Below are 17,126 nucleotides of genomic sequence, written 5' to 3'. Positions count from 1 at the left end.
TGAAAATACTCACACTTTGCTTTTTATCCCAAAGAGAGGTTTAAATATCCACTTTATTCATTTGTCCTACTCAGAAGGGACTGTTACTAGCTTCCAGAAATTAAATCTAATTTGAAAAGATGAAGACTAACTACTATTAAAGATATTTTTTAAATGTGCTACAAACTGACATTCCAAAACTAGAATGTCACACCTTTTTTGAGCAATGGAAGTGTTACTGAACCAAGTTTATGGCTCCCCAAGATGATTACTTTTTTTTGGTGGGGGAAAGAGGTATCACCTATTTGATTGTACAGATTCTGTTATGTTTATAAGACAATGTAACTGCTTCTAAAATGGTAACAACTCATACAAAATAAGAACAGTTGCTAAAACTATACAAAAGAAATTATAATGTAGGCAATCTTATGACAGTAACTGCTACAAGATACATTCAGCATTCTACTAGCAATTGAACAAATCCTAGTCCATAGACCAAATATTCTGCTATTTGAAATTACACTCAGATTGCATCTTACAGAAGATATATATTAAAATAAGCAAAGAATAAAACTGTACTTTTTCAAAGATCTCTATATTGCTTTACAAAGTATGGATTTTTGTACTCCATAATGCTTCAAAATATGTCCACCCAGTTTCTCTTTCAAGTTTTAAACTGATTACTGTTTCTTTTTATTAAGCACTAGGTAAAATTATACAGGTTGTATTTTGAAGCCATGTAGTACAAAGAAGGATTTTTTAAGCACATATAGTTATAAATTTGTACAAGCTAACTGTATATGTACTTTTCACTGTAATAAGAAGGTAAGGCTGTTTTATAAAAATCTCTCTGAATTGGGAGAAGTAATGGAAAAAAAGTTTATGAAAACCAAAGACAAATATGGCCTCAGCAGATACACTAAAGAGTGGCCTGTAGGAACATTAAAGTAAAAGATGCCTTTTATTAGTACTCAAAAGCAGTTTCATACACACTAGATGTTTATCTCACAAAACTGTACCATGTGAAAAACAGCTATTTATCGTATCAAGAGGTGACTCTTATGATGGTAGAAACAACTAAGAATGTCACACTATACAAATACCTGTGACTGCCACAGAGTTAAGCTATTAAAACACCCTTTATGTAATTTCAGGGCATTTTCAGATATATTTTAACGTCCTGACAATGATCCTAGAAGAAAGATATTATCTATCTTCAATTATAAAGGTCAAAGCCAAGTACATAGATTTTAAATGACTTACCAAAGATCACACAGCTCGTTAGTGACAGAACAGGGATTAGAAACCAGGTCTTCTGATTCCCAGTCCAGCGTTACACAATGACTGCTGCCAATATTATATTTGTACAAAGTAGGAAAAGTTATGCTTTCAAAAAGTCATTATTGTATCTCTCATTCATTCTAAATTTTAGTTTCAAAAAATAATCATTAAAATAGTCTGAGTAAGTTTACAAACATGCTTTTTCAATTATGTAACTGAGCACGTGAGCTAGGCCAAAAACTTCTAAAAATTATTTATCCAAAACGCAAAACAAGTATGTGCAACAGAGATGAAAATTTGAAGGCTTCCCTCTACCACCTTACTGACAACACTGATTACAAAATTTAAGGGATTCCCCATTGAATCCAAATGTAAAGATTCAAAGAAAGGCAGTCTCTGGTGAGAAAAAATTGATTTTGGAAAACTTCAGTGTTGAATATTGAGGAGGCAAACTTTACCTAAACAAACAAAATTTCATTTGGCCAAGTGCCAAATTTCCAGGGCCTCTTTCATATGTCAAAACTGCTGTTTATGTCAATAATGTCAAAAATTCTGTCATTGAAAAAGATAATTTGATTATGGCTGGCTCTTTTTTTAAATTGTGGATACTTTTACTTTGTGAGCTAGGGAGAGAAGAAGGATGACAGAGGGAAAAGGTGAGTGAACTGAACCTGAGGAGAGAAATGAAAGGTTGATGGATAAAACATCTCTTGAGCATGAGAATTCACTCGGAAAACAGTCCAGGCAAATGGATGTAATTTCTATATAGGCTGAGTATACACTCAATTTCTTGAAATCAAAGTTTAAGCAAAATTTTAATGATACCTAACCTTTTAGGCAAAGAGAAAAATAGAAGCTCCAAACAGAAAGCATTAAATAAGTGAATGAAGATGATCAGTACTATCACATCTTTGTGCTTCATGGTGGAAATCACTTAAGATGCACTTACTATCTTGTCTGCCAAACAATGTCAGGGCAATAACCCATAAGGCGTGTGCTCTTTGGCTAACACTGGGGTAACTAAACGGGGTACTTTGATGCTACCTGAATTTCTCATCAGAGAAATATCCTTTATTCTAGACTTTGAGGTTAATTCATCAAAAAAAGATTCATTCTAGGAATCATCCACTTGCCCTATGAAAATGTAGGTGGTAGTTTAAAAATCAAAAATTTGAAGGGCAGTGGAACTTCCACCATTACCTGAAATTCCACCTGAAGGGATGCGCCCTATCTGAAAAACATTACCTACCCCTCCTTAAGGTTTCCTTTTGTATGACAGTTCGAAGAGGAAACCGTGACAAACCAAAGCACTGAATGTATACACTATTCGCTGGCACCAATTCGGAGCTGGGGCGTTTCTCGAAGAATTCAACCACACGGTCTCAGCTCCCATGGAGCTCACAATCTCATGAAAGGGAACATCTAAACAAGCCAGAGTAATACATGATTTAAGGGCTACAGAATATGATTCCTTTTTTTTTTTTTTTGCTCTTATCATATTGCTGGGAACAAATGCATCATAGTTCTTCCACGAAAACAGGGCAGCACTACAAGACACAAGTAGGAAAATAGCAAGAAATATATAGAAAAAGCCAATGTCCCCCACTTAGGCTCACCGTTCAGTATTCCACAATTTCGCAGAGAGTGAATCCTGCCAGCTGGCATCCCAGACTACTATAGCATTCATCGAAATCTATAACCCTGAAGATGGTTCGCTAAATTCAGCAGGGCTGAGGGGTTGAGGAAGGAACAGAGCCTCTGGGGAGCTAACAGCAGAGTGCAACACCAGATACTCTGGTTGTATCTCGTGATACAAACCTGGCTCCTCCGCGGGACACAGACGCCTGGCGCAGCAAGCCCGCCCGGCCGCCACTCGCCACCTGATGGGAAGGGCGCCGCAGCTGGAACGCGGGACCCTCCGACACGGCTCGGCGAGGACGCGCGCGGGACGTCACAGACCCCCAGGGCTTACAGGCGCTCGACCCCCAGAAAGCAACCGAGATCTGGAAAGACCAGAGAAGCGCGCGAAGTCACCCTCCGCGTCCCGTGCATCCGGCCGGGCCACTTCCCCTTCGCGGAAGGAGCGGGCGACACACCCGTCGCAGCACGGACCCCGCGGCGCGCGAGGGGAACGAAGCGCAGTGCGGGAAGCAGTCCCGCCCACCCCGAGCGCGCCCGCAGGAACGTTTCCCGCCTGCAGGCTGAGAGGAGCGGCTTCCCCCGCCCCTCCAACAAACCCTCAGCAGCCGGAGCGAAAGCGAGTCCCCGCCCCGAGGGAGCGCGCACCGCCCCCGCGCTCTCACCTTTCAAACCTCCTCAGCCTCCGCCTCCGCCTCTGCCTCCGCCCAGGTACCCAAGTCCGGACGGGCGACGCTCCTCCTCCTTCCGGGCGCCAAGGGAAGTCCCGCCTCTGGGCGGGGCGAGGGGCGGGGCCGCGCGGCGGAGGGGGCATCTTCCGGGAGCGGGCGCTAGTGGGAGGAGCGGCTGCCGAGCGTTAGGCAGGGCGCCGCCGAGGGGTCTTATTCCGACTGAGCTTGGGAGAGGGTCTCGGCGGGCTTGTGAGGGGCCGGGAGGACTGTGCAGACTAAGTAAGCACGACGCGGGGAAGTGGGGCTTGCTGTGGAAAGGTCTGGCTGCTGGGGAAGGAATCCAGCGTCACGTCCCTCTGGGGAAGGGGGCCAGTCCCCGACTCCCTGACTCTTCCGCTCTCGGCGGTAACTTTGGGGTGTGGCAGAGGTTAGTGACGGCTGGTGACCCGCGATCTGGGCCTGAAGGAGGTTTGTGGTCGCGATGGGGAGCTAGTCTTTCTCGCGGCCTCTGGGGGAATAAAACAGATGTTTGTAATCCGGATTATCCGCGGTGACTTGGGCCTCCTCAGCTGCCCAAGTAAAGTTAAAGGCCTGAGCCCTGAAACTTCCCCCAGCCAAGCCCAGCTAGGGACGGGGTCAGGGCCACCGGGTTCCTGGTGAGGTTGAAAGAGTGAGTGTGTAAGGTTGTGTTAAAGTGAGTCAGTGAGAGTAGGCAGAATTTTGTGGGTTGCTTCCGTGAGTGTGCGAACTGGGTCCCACAGCCTCACCATGTCAGGGAAACGGAAGCGTGTGGTGTTGACCATTAAAGATAAGCTTGATATAATAAAGAAACTTGAAGATGGAGGTTCCTCCAAACAACTGGCAGTGATTTATGGAATTGGCGAAACGACAGTTCGAGATATAAGGAAAAATAAGGAAAAGATCATAACTTATGCAAGCAGTTCAGACTCTACAAGTCTTCTGGCTAAGAGGAAATCTATGAAACCATCCATGTATGAGGAACTGGACAAAGCGATGCTAGAATGGTTCAACCAGCAAAGAGCAAAAGGGAATCCCGTGTCTGGACCAATTTGTGCAAAAAGGGCAGAATTCTTCTTTTATGCTTTGGGAATGGATGGTGATTTTAACCCCTCTGCTGGTTGGTTAACTCGTTTTAAGCAGCGGCACAGCATTAGAGAGATTAATATTAGAAACGAAAGATTAAGTGGAGATGAGACTGCTGTGGAGGATTTTTGCAGCAACTTTCGAGACTATATTGAAGGAGAGAATTTGCAGCCCGAGCAAATCTACAATGCAGATGAAACTGGACTGTTTTGGAAATGCCTGCCTTCCAGGACTTCGGTAATCAAAGGTAAATGCACAGCCCCTGGGCACAAGTCAATGGAAGAAAGAGTCACTATCATGTGTTGTGCCAATGCAACAGGTTTACACAAACTTAAGCTTTGTGTTGTGGGGAAAGCAAAGAAGCCTCGCTCCTTCAAGTCAACTGACACCTCAAACCTGCCAGTCTCTTATTTCAGCCAAAAAGGCGCATGGATGGATCTTTCCATTTTCCGACAGTGGTTTGATAAGATTTTTGTGCCCCAAGTTCGAGAGCACTTAAGATCCAAAGGGTTGCAAGAAAAGGCTGTACTCTTATTGGATAATTCACCAACACATCCAAATGAAAATGTCCTGAGGTCAGATGATGGCCAAATATTTGCTAAATATTTACCACCTAATGTGGCTTCATTGATTCAGCCCTTGAATCAGGGAGTCATAGCTACAATGAAGAGAAACTACCGAGCACGTCTTCTCCAGAACAACTTGGAAGAAGGCAATGACCTGAGGTCATTCTGGAAGAGGCTAACTCTACTAGATGCACTTTATGAAATAGCAATGGCATGGAATTTAGTAAAGCCAGTTACCATCAGCAGAGCATGGAAGAAGATTCTCCCTACCATAGAGGAGAAAGAAGGCCTGGACTTTGATGAGGAAGATATCTCAGTGGCTGCCATTGCTACCATTTTACAACACACCAAAGGATTGGAAAATGTGCCTACTGAGAACATTGAAAAATGGCTTGAAGTGGACAGTACTGAACCAGGCTATGAAGTCTTAACTGACAGCGAAATCATCAAAAGAGCACAAGGTCAGACAGATGAATCCAGTGAAGAGGAGGAGGAGGAAATAGAACTGATTCCAGAGAAACATATTAATCATGCAGCTGCTCTCCAGTGGACTGAAAATTTATTGGATTATCTAGAACAACAAGGTGATATGATTCTGCCTGATAGACTGGTGATACGTAAACTTCGAGCCACCATCAGAAATAAACAAAAGATGGCAAACTCAAGTCAGTAATGGCATATCTGCGTTAGCATTGTTTTGGTAATTGTGTAACTCTTGACCTCTTTGCAATATGGCTTTACTTGGTGTTCTGAATTCTCAGACACAGCCCTGTGAAATATAGATACAAAAAAAAAAAGTATCTGAAGCGGTTTAAGGCTTATGTGTTTTGTAGCATCTGTCCCATTATTTGTGTAGATAATCAGAAGCTGATTTTGTATAGGTGTAAGTTACATATGCATATGTATTCACTTTCATAGATCTACAATTACCCCTTCCATTACAGTGGTATTCCATAAAATTTCTAGCAGAAGATACAGGTAACAGTGAACAGATAGAGCACTTTCCTGAAATCTTTTGTTTGTTGTGTGAGGGCAGCCAGTTATCTTTTATTGTGCTAACCATCTTAAGTGATTATTTGTATATTTGGAATGAGTGATCTATAATAATTCAAAATGAAAAAACTGATCTGTGAATTAATAAAATAACTTAGGAATCATGCTTTTCTTTGTTTTAGAGGGGAGATTTCTCTGGAAATGAAGTAAATATAGGAAGTGGTGCTAACTTCGAAAGCTAGAAAATTTAGAAAACTATTGGAAAGCTGATATTCTGACTTATTCATTTGTAGAAACAGGGAAGTGAAAATTTGGGGAACTTTAGGTTATTTATACAAAGGGAATAAATAGACTTGTCTTAATTGGATCTTATTATATTATTAATTGGATAACAGTATAGGTCTAGTATTTATTCATCTAATTATAGTACAGGTTTTGTAATGTTACATATGGTTATGTGAGCACCCACCTATATGTGAGGGAATATTTTGGGTATTTGTAAGTTTTTTTTCTTTTTTACTATATACTTGAAAGTTATAATTTGAAAAGTTTGGTGATACTTTCTCCTTTTATATGATGTGAAAAGAAGAGTGAAAAGAGTTTTTATTTTTAATAAGCCATAAATTATGATCTGTTATGAGGAAAGCAGAAATAATTATGGAAAGTGGCAGATTCTAAGGAATTTCATCATTATTATTTTGACATTTGTAAAATGCTATTTCAGATAAAATGGTTTGTCAGAATTTTGATACTTGTTTAACAATGTAGGTTTACTCAAGGCATTGAAAAGACTGCCTATATAAATATTAATTTCATTTGTAATTTAAAAACTTTGGCCCTAAATTTTAAAAAAGTCATTTTTGAAATGTTTTAACTTTTTCATTGAAACACTTGCATTTTGTAGTGATTTTCTAAAGCTTTCTAAAGTGAATTCTAAAGTTTCAGAAATATTTTAGCTTTCCATAATTTCTGTTCTTTACGATGTATGTTTAGATTTTTAAAAAAGACTTATCTGTGTCGACAACTGTTTAAAATTGTGTTTGTTGCATGAATTGCCTCAGTAAACAGAAGAGAAAGCATCAGAAATTAGCATACATATTGAATCAGATAATTACACATTCTGGTGTAAATTAAATTGTATATAAAAGTATTTTTCATTTTTCTAAAATGAAAATAGGTACTAAAAATCTTGGAATTACTGGATTTGCTCAGTTTTAAAATTAACCGTGTGAGTGAAATTCAGCTGTATCATTGCCACCTAGTGGTAAAGTTAACATGACTGTTAAACTGTGTGGTTTTAAGCTTTAATATCTAGTAAAAGATTGACTGTGTTGTGGCCTTGAGTGTGAATCTTGTGACTCTTTCTCTATCCTGTGAGAAACTACTCTTCATTCTTAGGCTTATAGCTATTTACTCATTTCTGAAAACTGTCAACAATGGTAAATAGAAAGTTCTGTTTTGGACTCTTCTTAAAACATAATTATAAAAGCTGCCAATTACTGAATACCATGTTATGTTCTAAGCAGTGTATTTCTATCACTAACCCCCAAATTATCAATTAGATGGAAATACTGATGCTCAGTTTATACTTTTAATTACTGAAGACCACTTGGCTACAGGTAAGAATTTAAATCATAAATTATCCATAGGGTCTCAATCTCACTAGTCTTACGAGGTTTTCCCCTTGGTGAGCCTTGATCAACTGCATTACAGAGTTTCTCTAATCCCACACTCCGATTAGCCAAGAAAGCTCTGAGAGTAGGATTACCTGCAGGGGATGATGCAGGAATTAAGAAACTTCCTTTATGAGAGATTTGGGCTTTTGTGGGGGTAGATGGGAGAAGGGAATGCAATTCCTTGCTGTATCTAAAGGGGAAGAGTGGTTCATGTCCTAGAGATCTTGAAATCAAGGTAGAAAAATAATGTATTTGAAAAGAACAAAGCCATCTGGTCTATTTATAAGCATTTAAAACAGCCAACATAATGTGATATGAATTATGTAAGGAAACCATTATGATTTAGTTTGCTTATTAATGCCTTCAGTGGCTTCTGCTCTTTACACCCTCTATGTTTTAAGGTTTTGGTCTTTACTACTCCTGAGTGACTTCCATTTCCATTACCTCCTTGCTTAAGATCCCAAATTTGCTTCCAGTCACCCAGTTGTCAGAAGTACAGATTTGTGTCTTCAGTTGAGAAGCAGTATTCCAGCCTGGATGGGAAATTTAAATTGTTGCTCTGAGATTCTTTAGAGAGAGTAAAGAATATACTCTGCTTATTAACTTCCTTCTATCAGAAATGATACACATTATTTCTGTTCACGTTCTAATGATAAGCACTCATCATCTGGCCCTACCTTGATGCAGGGGGCGCTCTAGAGTAACTCCCTAAGAGGCAGGTGCTTCCTAATATATGCCTGGATTCTTGCATCAGGTCTACTTTTTGTTATATCTATATTCCTGGTCCCAGCTCTCATAGCCTCATTATATAGAATACAATTTTCTCACACATAGTTTATGGTCCTCCAAAAGTTTGCCTTGGTCCTTGGCTGCCTTTATGGTCCAGCTCACATCCATACAACTACTGGAGGAACCATAGTTTGACTATACAGACCTTTGTTGGCAAAGTGATGTCTCTGCTTTTTAATATGCTGTCTAGGTTTGTCATAGCTTTTCTTCCAAGAAGCAAGTGTCTTTTAATTTTAGGTCTGCAGTCACTATCCACAGTGATTTTGGAGACCAAGAAAATAAAATTTGTCACTGTTTCCACTTTTTCCCAATATATTTGCCATGAAGTGATGGGACTGGACACCATGATTTTTGTTTTTAGAATGTTGAGTTTTAAATGAGCTTTTTCACTCTCCTTTCACGCTAAGTACAGTTCAGTCGCTCAGTCATCTCCAGCTCTTTGCGACCCCATGGACTGCAGGGCACCAGGCTTCCCTGTCCATCACCAACTCCCGGAGCTTGCTCAAACTCATGTCCATTGAGTTGGTGATGCCATCCGACCATCTCATCCTCTGTTATCCCCTTCTCCTGCCTTCAATATTTCCTAGCATAGGGTCTTTTCCAATGAGTCAGTTCTTCTTTGGTGGCCAAAGTATTGGAGCTTCTGCTTTAGCATCAGTCCTTCCAATGAATGTTCAGGACTCATTTCCTTTAGAATTGACTGGTTTGATCTCCTTGCAGTCCAAGGGACTCTCAAGAGTCTTCTCCAACACCATAGTTCAAAAGCATCAGTTGTTCAGTGCTCAGCTTTCTTTATGGTCTGACACTCACATCCATACATGACTACTGGGAAAACCATAGCTTTGACTATATGGATCTTTGTCAGCAAAGTAATATCTCTGCTTTTTAATATGCTGTCTAGGTTGGTCATAGCTTACCTTCCAAGGAGCAAGCGTCTTTTAATTTCATGGCTGCAGTCTCCATCTGCAGTGATTTTGGAGCCCAGAAAAATAGTCAGCCACTGTTTCCACTGTTTCCCCATCTATTTGCCATGAAGTGATGGGACTGGATGCCATGATCTTAGTTTTTTAAATGTTGAGTTTTAAGCCAGCTTTTTCACTCTTCTCTTTCACTTTCATCAAGTAGGTCTTTAGTTCTGCTTTGCTTTCTGCCGTAATATTGGTGCCATCTGCATATCTGGGGTTATTGATATTTCTCCTAGCAATCTTCATTCCAGCTTGTGCTTCATCCAGCCTGGCATTTCACATGGTGTTTGCTGCATATAAGGTAAATAAGCAGAGTGACAATATGCAACCTTGACGTACTCCTTTCCCAATTTGGAACCAGTCCATTATTCCATGTCTGGTTCTAACTGTTACTTGTTGACCTGCATACAAGTTTCTCAGGAGGCATGTAGGGTCATCTGGTATTCTCATTTCTTCAAGAATTTTCCACAATTTGTTGTGATTCACACAAAGGCTTTAGCATAGTCAATTAAATAGAAGTAGATGTTTTTTCTGGAAATCTCTTGCTTTTTGTATGATCCAACAGATGTTGGCAATTATCTCTTGTTCCTTTGTCTATTCTAAATCCAGCTTGAACATCTGGAAATTCTTAGTTTATGTACTGTTGAAGCCTAGCTTGGAGAATTTTGAGTATTACTTTGCTAGTGTGTGAGATGAGTGCAATTGTGTGGTAGTTTGAATATCCTTTGGCATTGCCTTTCTTTGGGATTGGAATGAAAACTGACCTTTTCCAGTCCTGTAGCCACTGCTGAGTTTTCCATATTTGCTGGCATGTTGAGTGCAGCACTTTCACAGGATCATCTTTTAGGATTTGAAATAGCTCAACTGGAATTCCATCACATCCACTAGCTTTGTTCGTAGTGATGCTTTCTAAGGCCCACTTGACTTTACATTCCAGGATGTCTGGCTATAGGTGAGTGATCACACCATTGTGATTACCTGTGTTGTGAAGATCTTTTTTATACAGTTCTTCTGTGTATTCATGCCACCTCTTCTTAATATCTTCTGCTTCTGTTAGGTCCCTACCATTTCTGTCCTTTATTGAGCCCATCTTTGCATGAGATGTTCCCTTGGTATCTCTACTTTTCTTGATGAGATCTCTAGTCTTTCCCATTCTACTGTTTTCCTCTATTTCTTTGCATTGATTGCTGAGTGAGGCTTTCTTATCTCTCCTTGCTATTCTTTGGAATTCTGCATTCAAATGGGTATATCTTTCCTTTTCTCCTTTTCACTTCACGTCTTTTCACAGCTATTTATAGGGCCTCCTCAGAGAACCATTTTGATTTGTTGCATTTCTTTTTCTTGGGGATGGTCTTGATTCCTGTCTCCTGTACAATGTCACGAACCTCCATCCATAGTTCGTCAGGCACTCTATCAGATCTAGTCCCTTAAATCTATTTCTCACTTCCACTGTATAGTCATAAGGGATTTGATTTAGGTCATACCTGAATGGTCTAGTGGTTATCCTTACTCTCTTCAGTTTAAGTCTGAATTTGGCAATAAGGAGTTCATGATCTGAGCCCCAGTCAGCTCCTGGTCTTGTTTTTGCTGACTGTATAGAGCTTCTCCATCTTTGGCTGCAAAGAATATAATCTATCTGATTTTCATGTTGGCCATCTGGTGCTGTCCATGTGTAGAGTCTTCTCTTGTGTTGTTGGAAGAGGGTGTTTGCTATGACCAGTGCTTTCTCTAGGCAAAACTCTGTTAGCCTTTGGCCTGCTTCATTCTGTACTCCAAGGCCAAACTTGCCTGTTATTCCAGGTGTTTCTTGACTTCCTGCTTTTGCATTCCAGTCCCCTGTGATGAAAAGGACATCTTTTTTGGGTGTTCTAAAAGATCTTGTAGGTCTTCATAGAACCGTTCAACTTCAGCTTCTTCAGCATTACTGCTTGGGGCATAGATTTGGATTACCGTGATGTTGAATGGTTTGCCTTGGAAACGAACAGAGATCATTCTGTCATTTTTGAGATTGCATCCAAGTACTGCTTTTTGGACTCTTTTGTTGACTATGATGGCTACTCCATTTCTAAGGGACTCCTGCCCACAGTAGTAGATATAATGGTCATCTGAGTTAAATTCACCTATTCCAGTCCATTTTAGTTTGTTGATTCCTAGAATGTCAACATTCACTCTTGCCATCTCCTGTTTGACCACTTCCAATTTGCCTTGATTCATGGACCTAACATTCCAGGTTTCTATGCAATATTGCTCTTTACAGCAGCGGACCTTGCTTCTATCACCAGTCCCATCCACAACTGGGTATTGTTTTTGCTTTGGCTCCATCCCTTCATTCTTTCTGGAGTTATTTCTCCACTGATCTCCAGTAGCATATTGGGCACCTACCAACCTGGGGAGTTCCTCTTTCAGTATCCTATCATTTTGCCTTCTCATACTGTTCATGGGGTTCTCAAGGCAAGAATACTGAAGTGGTTTGCCATTCCCTTCTCCAGTGGACCACATTCTGTCAGACCTCTCCACCATGACCCGACTGTCCTGGGTGGCCCCACACGCTTGGCTTAGTTTCATTGAGTTAGACAAGACTGTGGTCCTGTGATCAGATTGGCCAGTATAGCTTACAAGTATATAAATCTAATATTTTATTCAAAAAAAGTTCATCAAGTTTAAAAGAAAAGATCAATCTGAAAAGGAGTGATGTATAAGTAAATAATATCAGATTAGTGGCAAGCCTTTATATAATTTATCTTTTTGAATGAGGAAAATAAAAATATGTTTATTAAATGAATCATCACAATGATGGCAGATTTATTTTTAATACATTTTAGAAATATGATCATACTGGGATAATTTCAGATTGACTGAGAACAGTTTGTTTTTTTCATTTCCATTGCAAAGAACCCAAATAGCAGAGGGAGTCTACTTTTTCACTAATCACATTTTGACAAAAGGTGAGAGAGATGGTTGGTATTCGATGCCACTCTGATATTAAGGGAATAAATGGTATCAAGCAGCCAAGTATCTCTTCCATTCCCCCTTTTTATACATAATGCATTTTGTCTCTCAGTCTAACAAAGCATATGCCTTCATAGCAGCTGATTGTTGCTTATAGCCTGAGCTTCAGTTCTCTTGCTTCTACTGTTCTCTACATCCTCACAGAATAATGACAAAGACCCTAAATGGATTTGCCTGGTACTATTATTGACACAAGTGATAGGGAATTGTCAGTACATATTACATGGGGGGAAATGTACATAGTTCATTCTTTATTAAAAAACTTACTTGAGCATGAGACAAGTGCTCCGGCCTGGTGCACTGGGAAGACCCAGAGGAATCGGGTGGAGAGGGAGGTGGGAGGGGGGATCGGGATTGGGAATACATGTAAATCCATGGCTGATTCATATCAATGTATGACAAAACCCACTGGAAAAAAAAAATAATAATAAAAAAAAAAGTGAAAAGGTTTTAAAAATAGAAAAAAAATAAAAAATAAAAAAAATAAAGTAAATACCTGGCTCAACAACAACAACAAAAAAAAACAAAAAAACAAAACAAAACAAAAAAACTTACTTGATAAGGCCTTTTTTTGTATGAGGCACGTAAAGACACATTTTTTGTTGTTGTAGAAAAGTATGAGAGCTCCTTGGCAACTGAAAACAAAGAGCTGTATTTGACCATTTAATTAAACATAATTTTCTATTTTCACTTGAATATTTACAGCTAGCCCATTTTTATTCTGTATATTATAGATACTTTAACAAATGAAACAATTGAATGTGATATAGAAAAATAAACTATCCATGAGTTAATTTTTTAGCTATATTTTTACCCTGATAAGTAGAATCTCCTTTTTTTCTAATCTTAAAGGGAAAAAATGTTTCATACAAGAAAAAATATGTCCCTTAGATAAACATTTACCCTCTTTTAATTCAAGTACTCTGTAAGTTCCTTTAATGTTTCTATGAAATTTTGTCATTTATTCATTCATTTGTTCATCCCAAATATTTAGCTACTCCATAACCAAAAATTTAAATAATCATTCCCCAGTTTCTTCATGCAGGTTTTTGTGATCAGGAGCTTTAGATTTAATCATACATTTTGCATGTTAGAAAAATGACACTTGTACTTTAGTGATCAATGAGATGATGAAGGTTTTTGATAATTTTTAGCATACAAATTGGTTCTTAAAACCAGAATTATTTTGAGGTTGTCATTTAGAAGTGCTTATAATATGTAGGGCTTCACTATTGACTCAGACAGTAAAGAGTCCACCTGCAATGCAGGAGACTCAGGTTTGATCCCTGGGTAGGGAAGATCCCCTGGAGAAGGGAATAGCATCCCACTCCAGTATTCTTGCCTGGGGAATCCCATGGACAGAGGAGCCTGGCAGGTTACAGTCCTTGAGGTTGCAATGAGTTGGACACAACTGAGTGACTAACTAAATATTTGGTTTCTGTAAACACTTGATACAAATAATCTACTTTTGGACATATATCCCAGATATTTATACAAAATACCCATTCTATGTTACCTAGAGATTAAATGCTGGCTTAAAAAAAGGAAAAATCCAAATATAAATAAAAGCAGAAAATTTAAAGTGTTCTATAATGATTATATTCAAAAAGTATTAAAATAGCTAGATAGTAGCTTTGTCTTAAATGAATTTTCATGAAATCTCTCTCAAAGTAATGAATATTTTATTGAATTGCACAGATGCCTGGTTTCTAATGTGTCTTTTGTTTTTACAGTTATTATGATAGTTGTTTTAATATCAATTATATATCCTAGAGCTAACAGAGCTGCCTTCTAATCAGACTGCTGTCACCTTTCTGGCTTAAATAGTTGGAATATATGAATTTAGTCTAATAATAGCTTAAAACTGATTTGGATTAACAAAGAGGCCTGCAGATATTCTAAAGAGAAAATTAGTTTTCAGGGATTCAATATATTTCTTGTCAGTTTATGACGATATACAAAGTTACATAACATTTTATAAAAGGGTAATACACAGAAAGCTTCAAAATAAAAGCAGACACGTGGAACATTTCTGTTTGCTAGATTAGGATACCCTTTTCTATTAAAACTGAGTAGCACTAAAAAAATTCCATACATGATTGACTATGATAAATTATATCATCTAATGAATTAAAATTTATCAAAGACAACTAGTGTTCTTTTGTCCAAATCTGCTCAACAGTGTATGTGTAAGAGAAGAATGCGGTTTGTGGGAGCTAGTGTAAAAAAAAAAAAAAAAGGCTATGGATAGTTTAATATCAACCAGTAATTAATGCAGTGTACATTAACAGTATAATGCTTAATGAATATTTACAGAGGGCTTACCTATGCCAGACATTGCTCTAGGTACTTGGAATTCAGCAGAGACGATTATGTATTGCTCTTAGCCCATGGTAACACTCAACAAATTATTTTATTTCCCTGTGGATCTGCTAAGAACAGAGAATTAGTTTGTGGCTCAATAAAAGGATTAATCTAGTACTAGAGTTATCTTCAGATTTAATTGACTTCCTTCAAAAGTATGGAGTTTTCCATCACTTTTAGAGCTAGAAGATTCATTAGACAGCCTATTCACTAGGCCTTTTTAAAGAAGGGGTTCAGTCACCATATTTGTTGAATGAGATTACCTTTTCAACCATAAGGCTCCATGATTCTTTTCACACTGAATTGTTGTAGGGTGAGTGCTGATCATACTACCAAATAGCAATAAAAATACTTTTAGAAATTTTCATTTATGCATTCAATAAATATTTACTCAGTGCTTGTGGGCACTGTTCTAACCCTTAAGGAACTATCTTTAACAATAAGTATGATGATTTTTGGAATGAAGCCTTTTATTTGATTTCTCTGATTTCAAAGAACCACATTTTGCCATCAAAATACACCAATTTAGAATCTTAAAAAGAACAATGCAAATCCAGAAAGAATTAGACAATAAACATGAGACAGGTAATATGCCTGAATTTCAATGACATTTTATGCTGAAATTCACAGGGATTTGTAGGGGCTTCTATGTTGAATGCATAGTTATTTACAAGTATTATATCCTCTTGTTGGATTGATCCCCTTAACATTATGTAATACTCTTCTCTTTTAACATTCTTTGTTTTAAAATGTATTTTGTCTAATGTAAATATGCCATTCCTGCTTTCTTTTCATTTCCATTTGCATGGAATATCTTTTTCCTTCAGTTCACTTTAATTTTGTGTGTGTTTCTAGATCTAAAGTGAGTCTCTTGTAGTCATCTTGTATGTAGGTCTTGCTTTATATCTATTTATTCATACTATGTCTTTACTTAAACATTTAGTCCATTTACATTCAAGATAATTATTAATAAATATGTATTTCTTGCCATTTTACTGCTTTTTGGTTGTCTTTAAAATTCTTGTCCCTTTCTTCTCGTTCTATTCTCATGTTATTTGATGACTTTCTTTGGTATTAATTTTTATTCCTTTCTTCTTATTTTTTGAGTATCTGTTATTGGTTTTTTGTTTTTGGTTACCTTGAGGTTACTATATAACAATCTATGTATATAGAAGTTGATTTTTAGTAGATGGTCACTTAAGTTTGAACTCAATTAAAAATAACTGCATTTTTACACCCTTGCTAATGTTTTATGGTTTTGATAATTTATATTTTAAAATTTTGTGTAGTACTTTATTTTGGATGCTTTTGGTTTTTACTACTTTTATCTTTTAACCTTCTTTCCAGTTTTATGGGTAGTTGATCCACTATCTTTCATATATATTTGCCTTTACCAGTGAGTTTTTTTTTTTTCTTTCATAATTTTGTTTGTAGTTAGAACTTTTTCTTTCTTTAAAATAAACACTTTTTTTTTTTTTTTTTTTTTTTGGTAAGGACACTTCAGTGGTGATGAATTTCTTTAGCTTTGCTTGTCAAGGAAATTCCTTATCTGTATTTCAATTCTGAATGATAACTTTGCTGGTTAGGATGTTTTGGGTTGTAAGTTTTTACCTTTGAGTACTTCCCTGTTGGCTCAGATGGTGAAGAATCTGCCTGCAATGCAGGAGACTCGAGTTTAATCCCTGGACCATGAAGATCCCCTGGAGAAGGGAATGGCAATGCACTCCAGTTTTCTTGCCTAGAGAATTCCATGGACAGAGGAGCCTGGCAGGCTACAGTCTATGGAGTCTCAAAGAGCCAGACATAACTGAGCACTTTCACTTTGAATATATTATGCCAGTCTCTTTTGGTCTATAACCTTTCTGCTGAAAACAGATGATAGTCTTATGGGGGCTCCCTTGTACATAACTGATTTTTATCTTGCTGCTTTTAAGTTTGTATTTATCTTTAACTTTTGACATTTTAACTATAGTGTTTCTTGGTGTGGGTCACTTTAGGTTATTCTTTTTGGTAATCTTTGCTTCCTGGAATTGGATACCTGTTTTCCTTTGCCAGGTTAGGATAATTTTCAACCATTAATTCTTTGAGTAG

The 17,126-nt window shown here is 38.1% G+C and overlaps 2 protein-coding genes across 9 annotated transcripts in view; one reads left to right on the top strand and one right to left on the bottom strand.

Moving 5' to 3' along the window:
• CCDC82 (coiled-coil domain containing 82) overlaps nucleotides 1–3,670 on the bottom strand; it is a 30,801-nt gene extending 27,131 nt beyond the window's left edge. For 2 of the 8 annotated variants that reach the window (XM_043897489.1, XM_043897830.1), the window contains exons 1-2: nucleotides 3,079–3,491; nucleotides 1,243–1,326 (exon numbers count right to left, since the gene is read on the bottom strand). The gene's annotated coding sequence lies outside the window, so the exon portion shown is untranslated. The other 6 variants (XM_043897417.1, XM_043897530.1, XM_043897607.1 and 3 more) reach the window with 6 other exon arrangements.
• A 57-nt stretch (nucleotides 3,671–3,727) lies between these two features.
• Nucleotides 3,728–7,692, top strand: JRKL (JRK like). Its single transcript, XM_043897883.1, has one exon. It carries the CDS (start codon nucleotides 4,338–4,340, stop codon nucleotides 5,910–5,912), a length of 1,575 nt encoding a protein of 524 aa, XP_043753818.1. The 5' UTR covers nucleotides 3,728–4,337; the 3' UTR covers nucleotides 5,913–7,692.
• Nucleotides 7,693–17,126: the final 9,434 nt, after the last annotated feature.

Source organism: Cervus elaphus, chromosome 1, assembly GCF_910594005.1.
Source record: "Cervus elaphus chromosome 1, mCerEla1.1, whole genome shotgun sequence".
Classification (NCBI taxonomy): domain Eukaryota; kingdom Metazoa; phylum Chordata; class Mammalia; order Artiodactyla; family Cervidae; genus Cervus; species Cervus elaphus.
Note: the sequence above shows the minus strand (reverse complement) of the source record. Positions and strands in the feature narration are given on the sequence as shown.

Excerpts from the sequence above, each read along its gene's own strand:
- JRKL (XM_043897883.1), top strand. The coding sequence starts at position 4,338 with ATGTCAGGGAAACGGAAGCGTGTGGTGTTGACCATTAAAGATAAGCTT.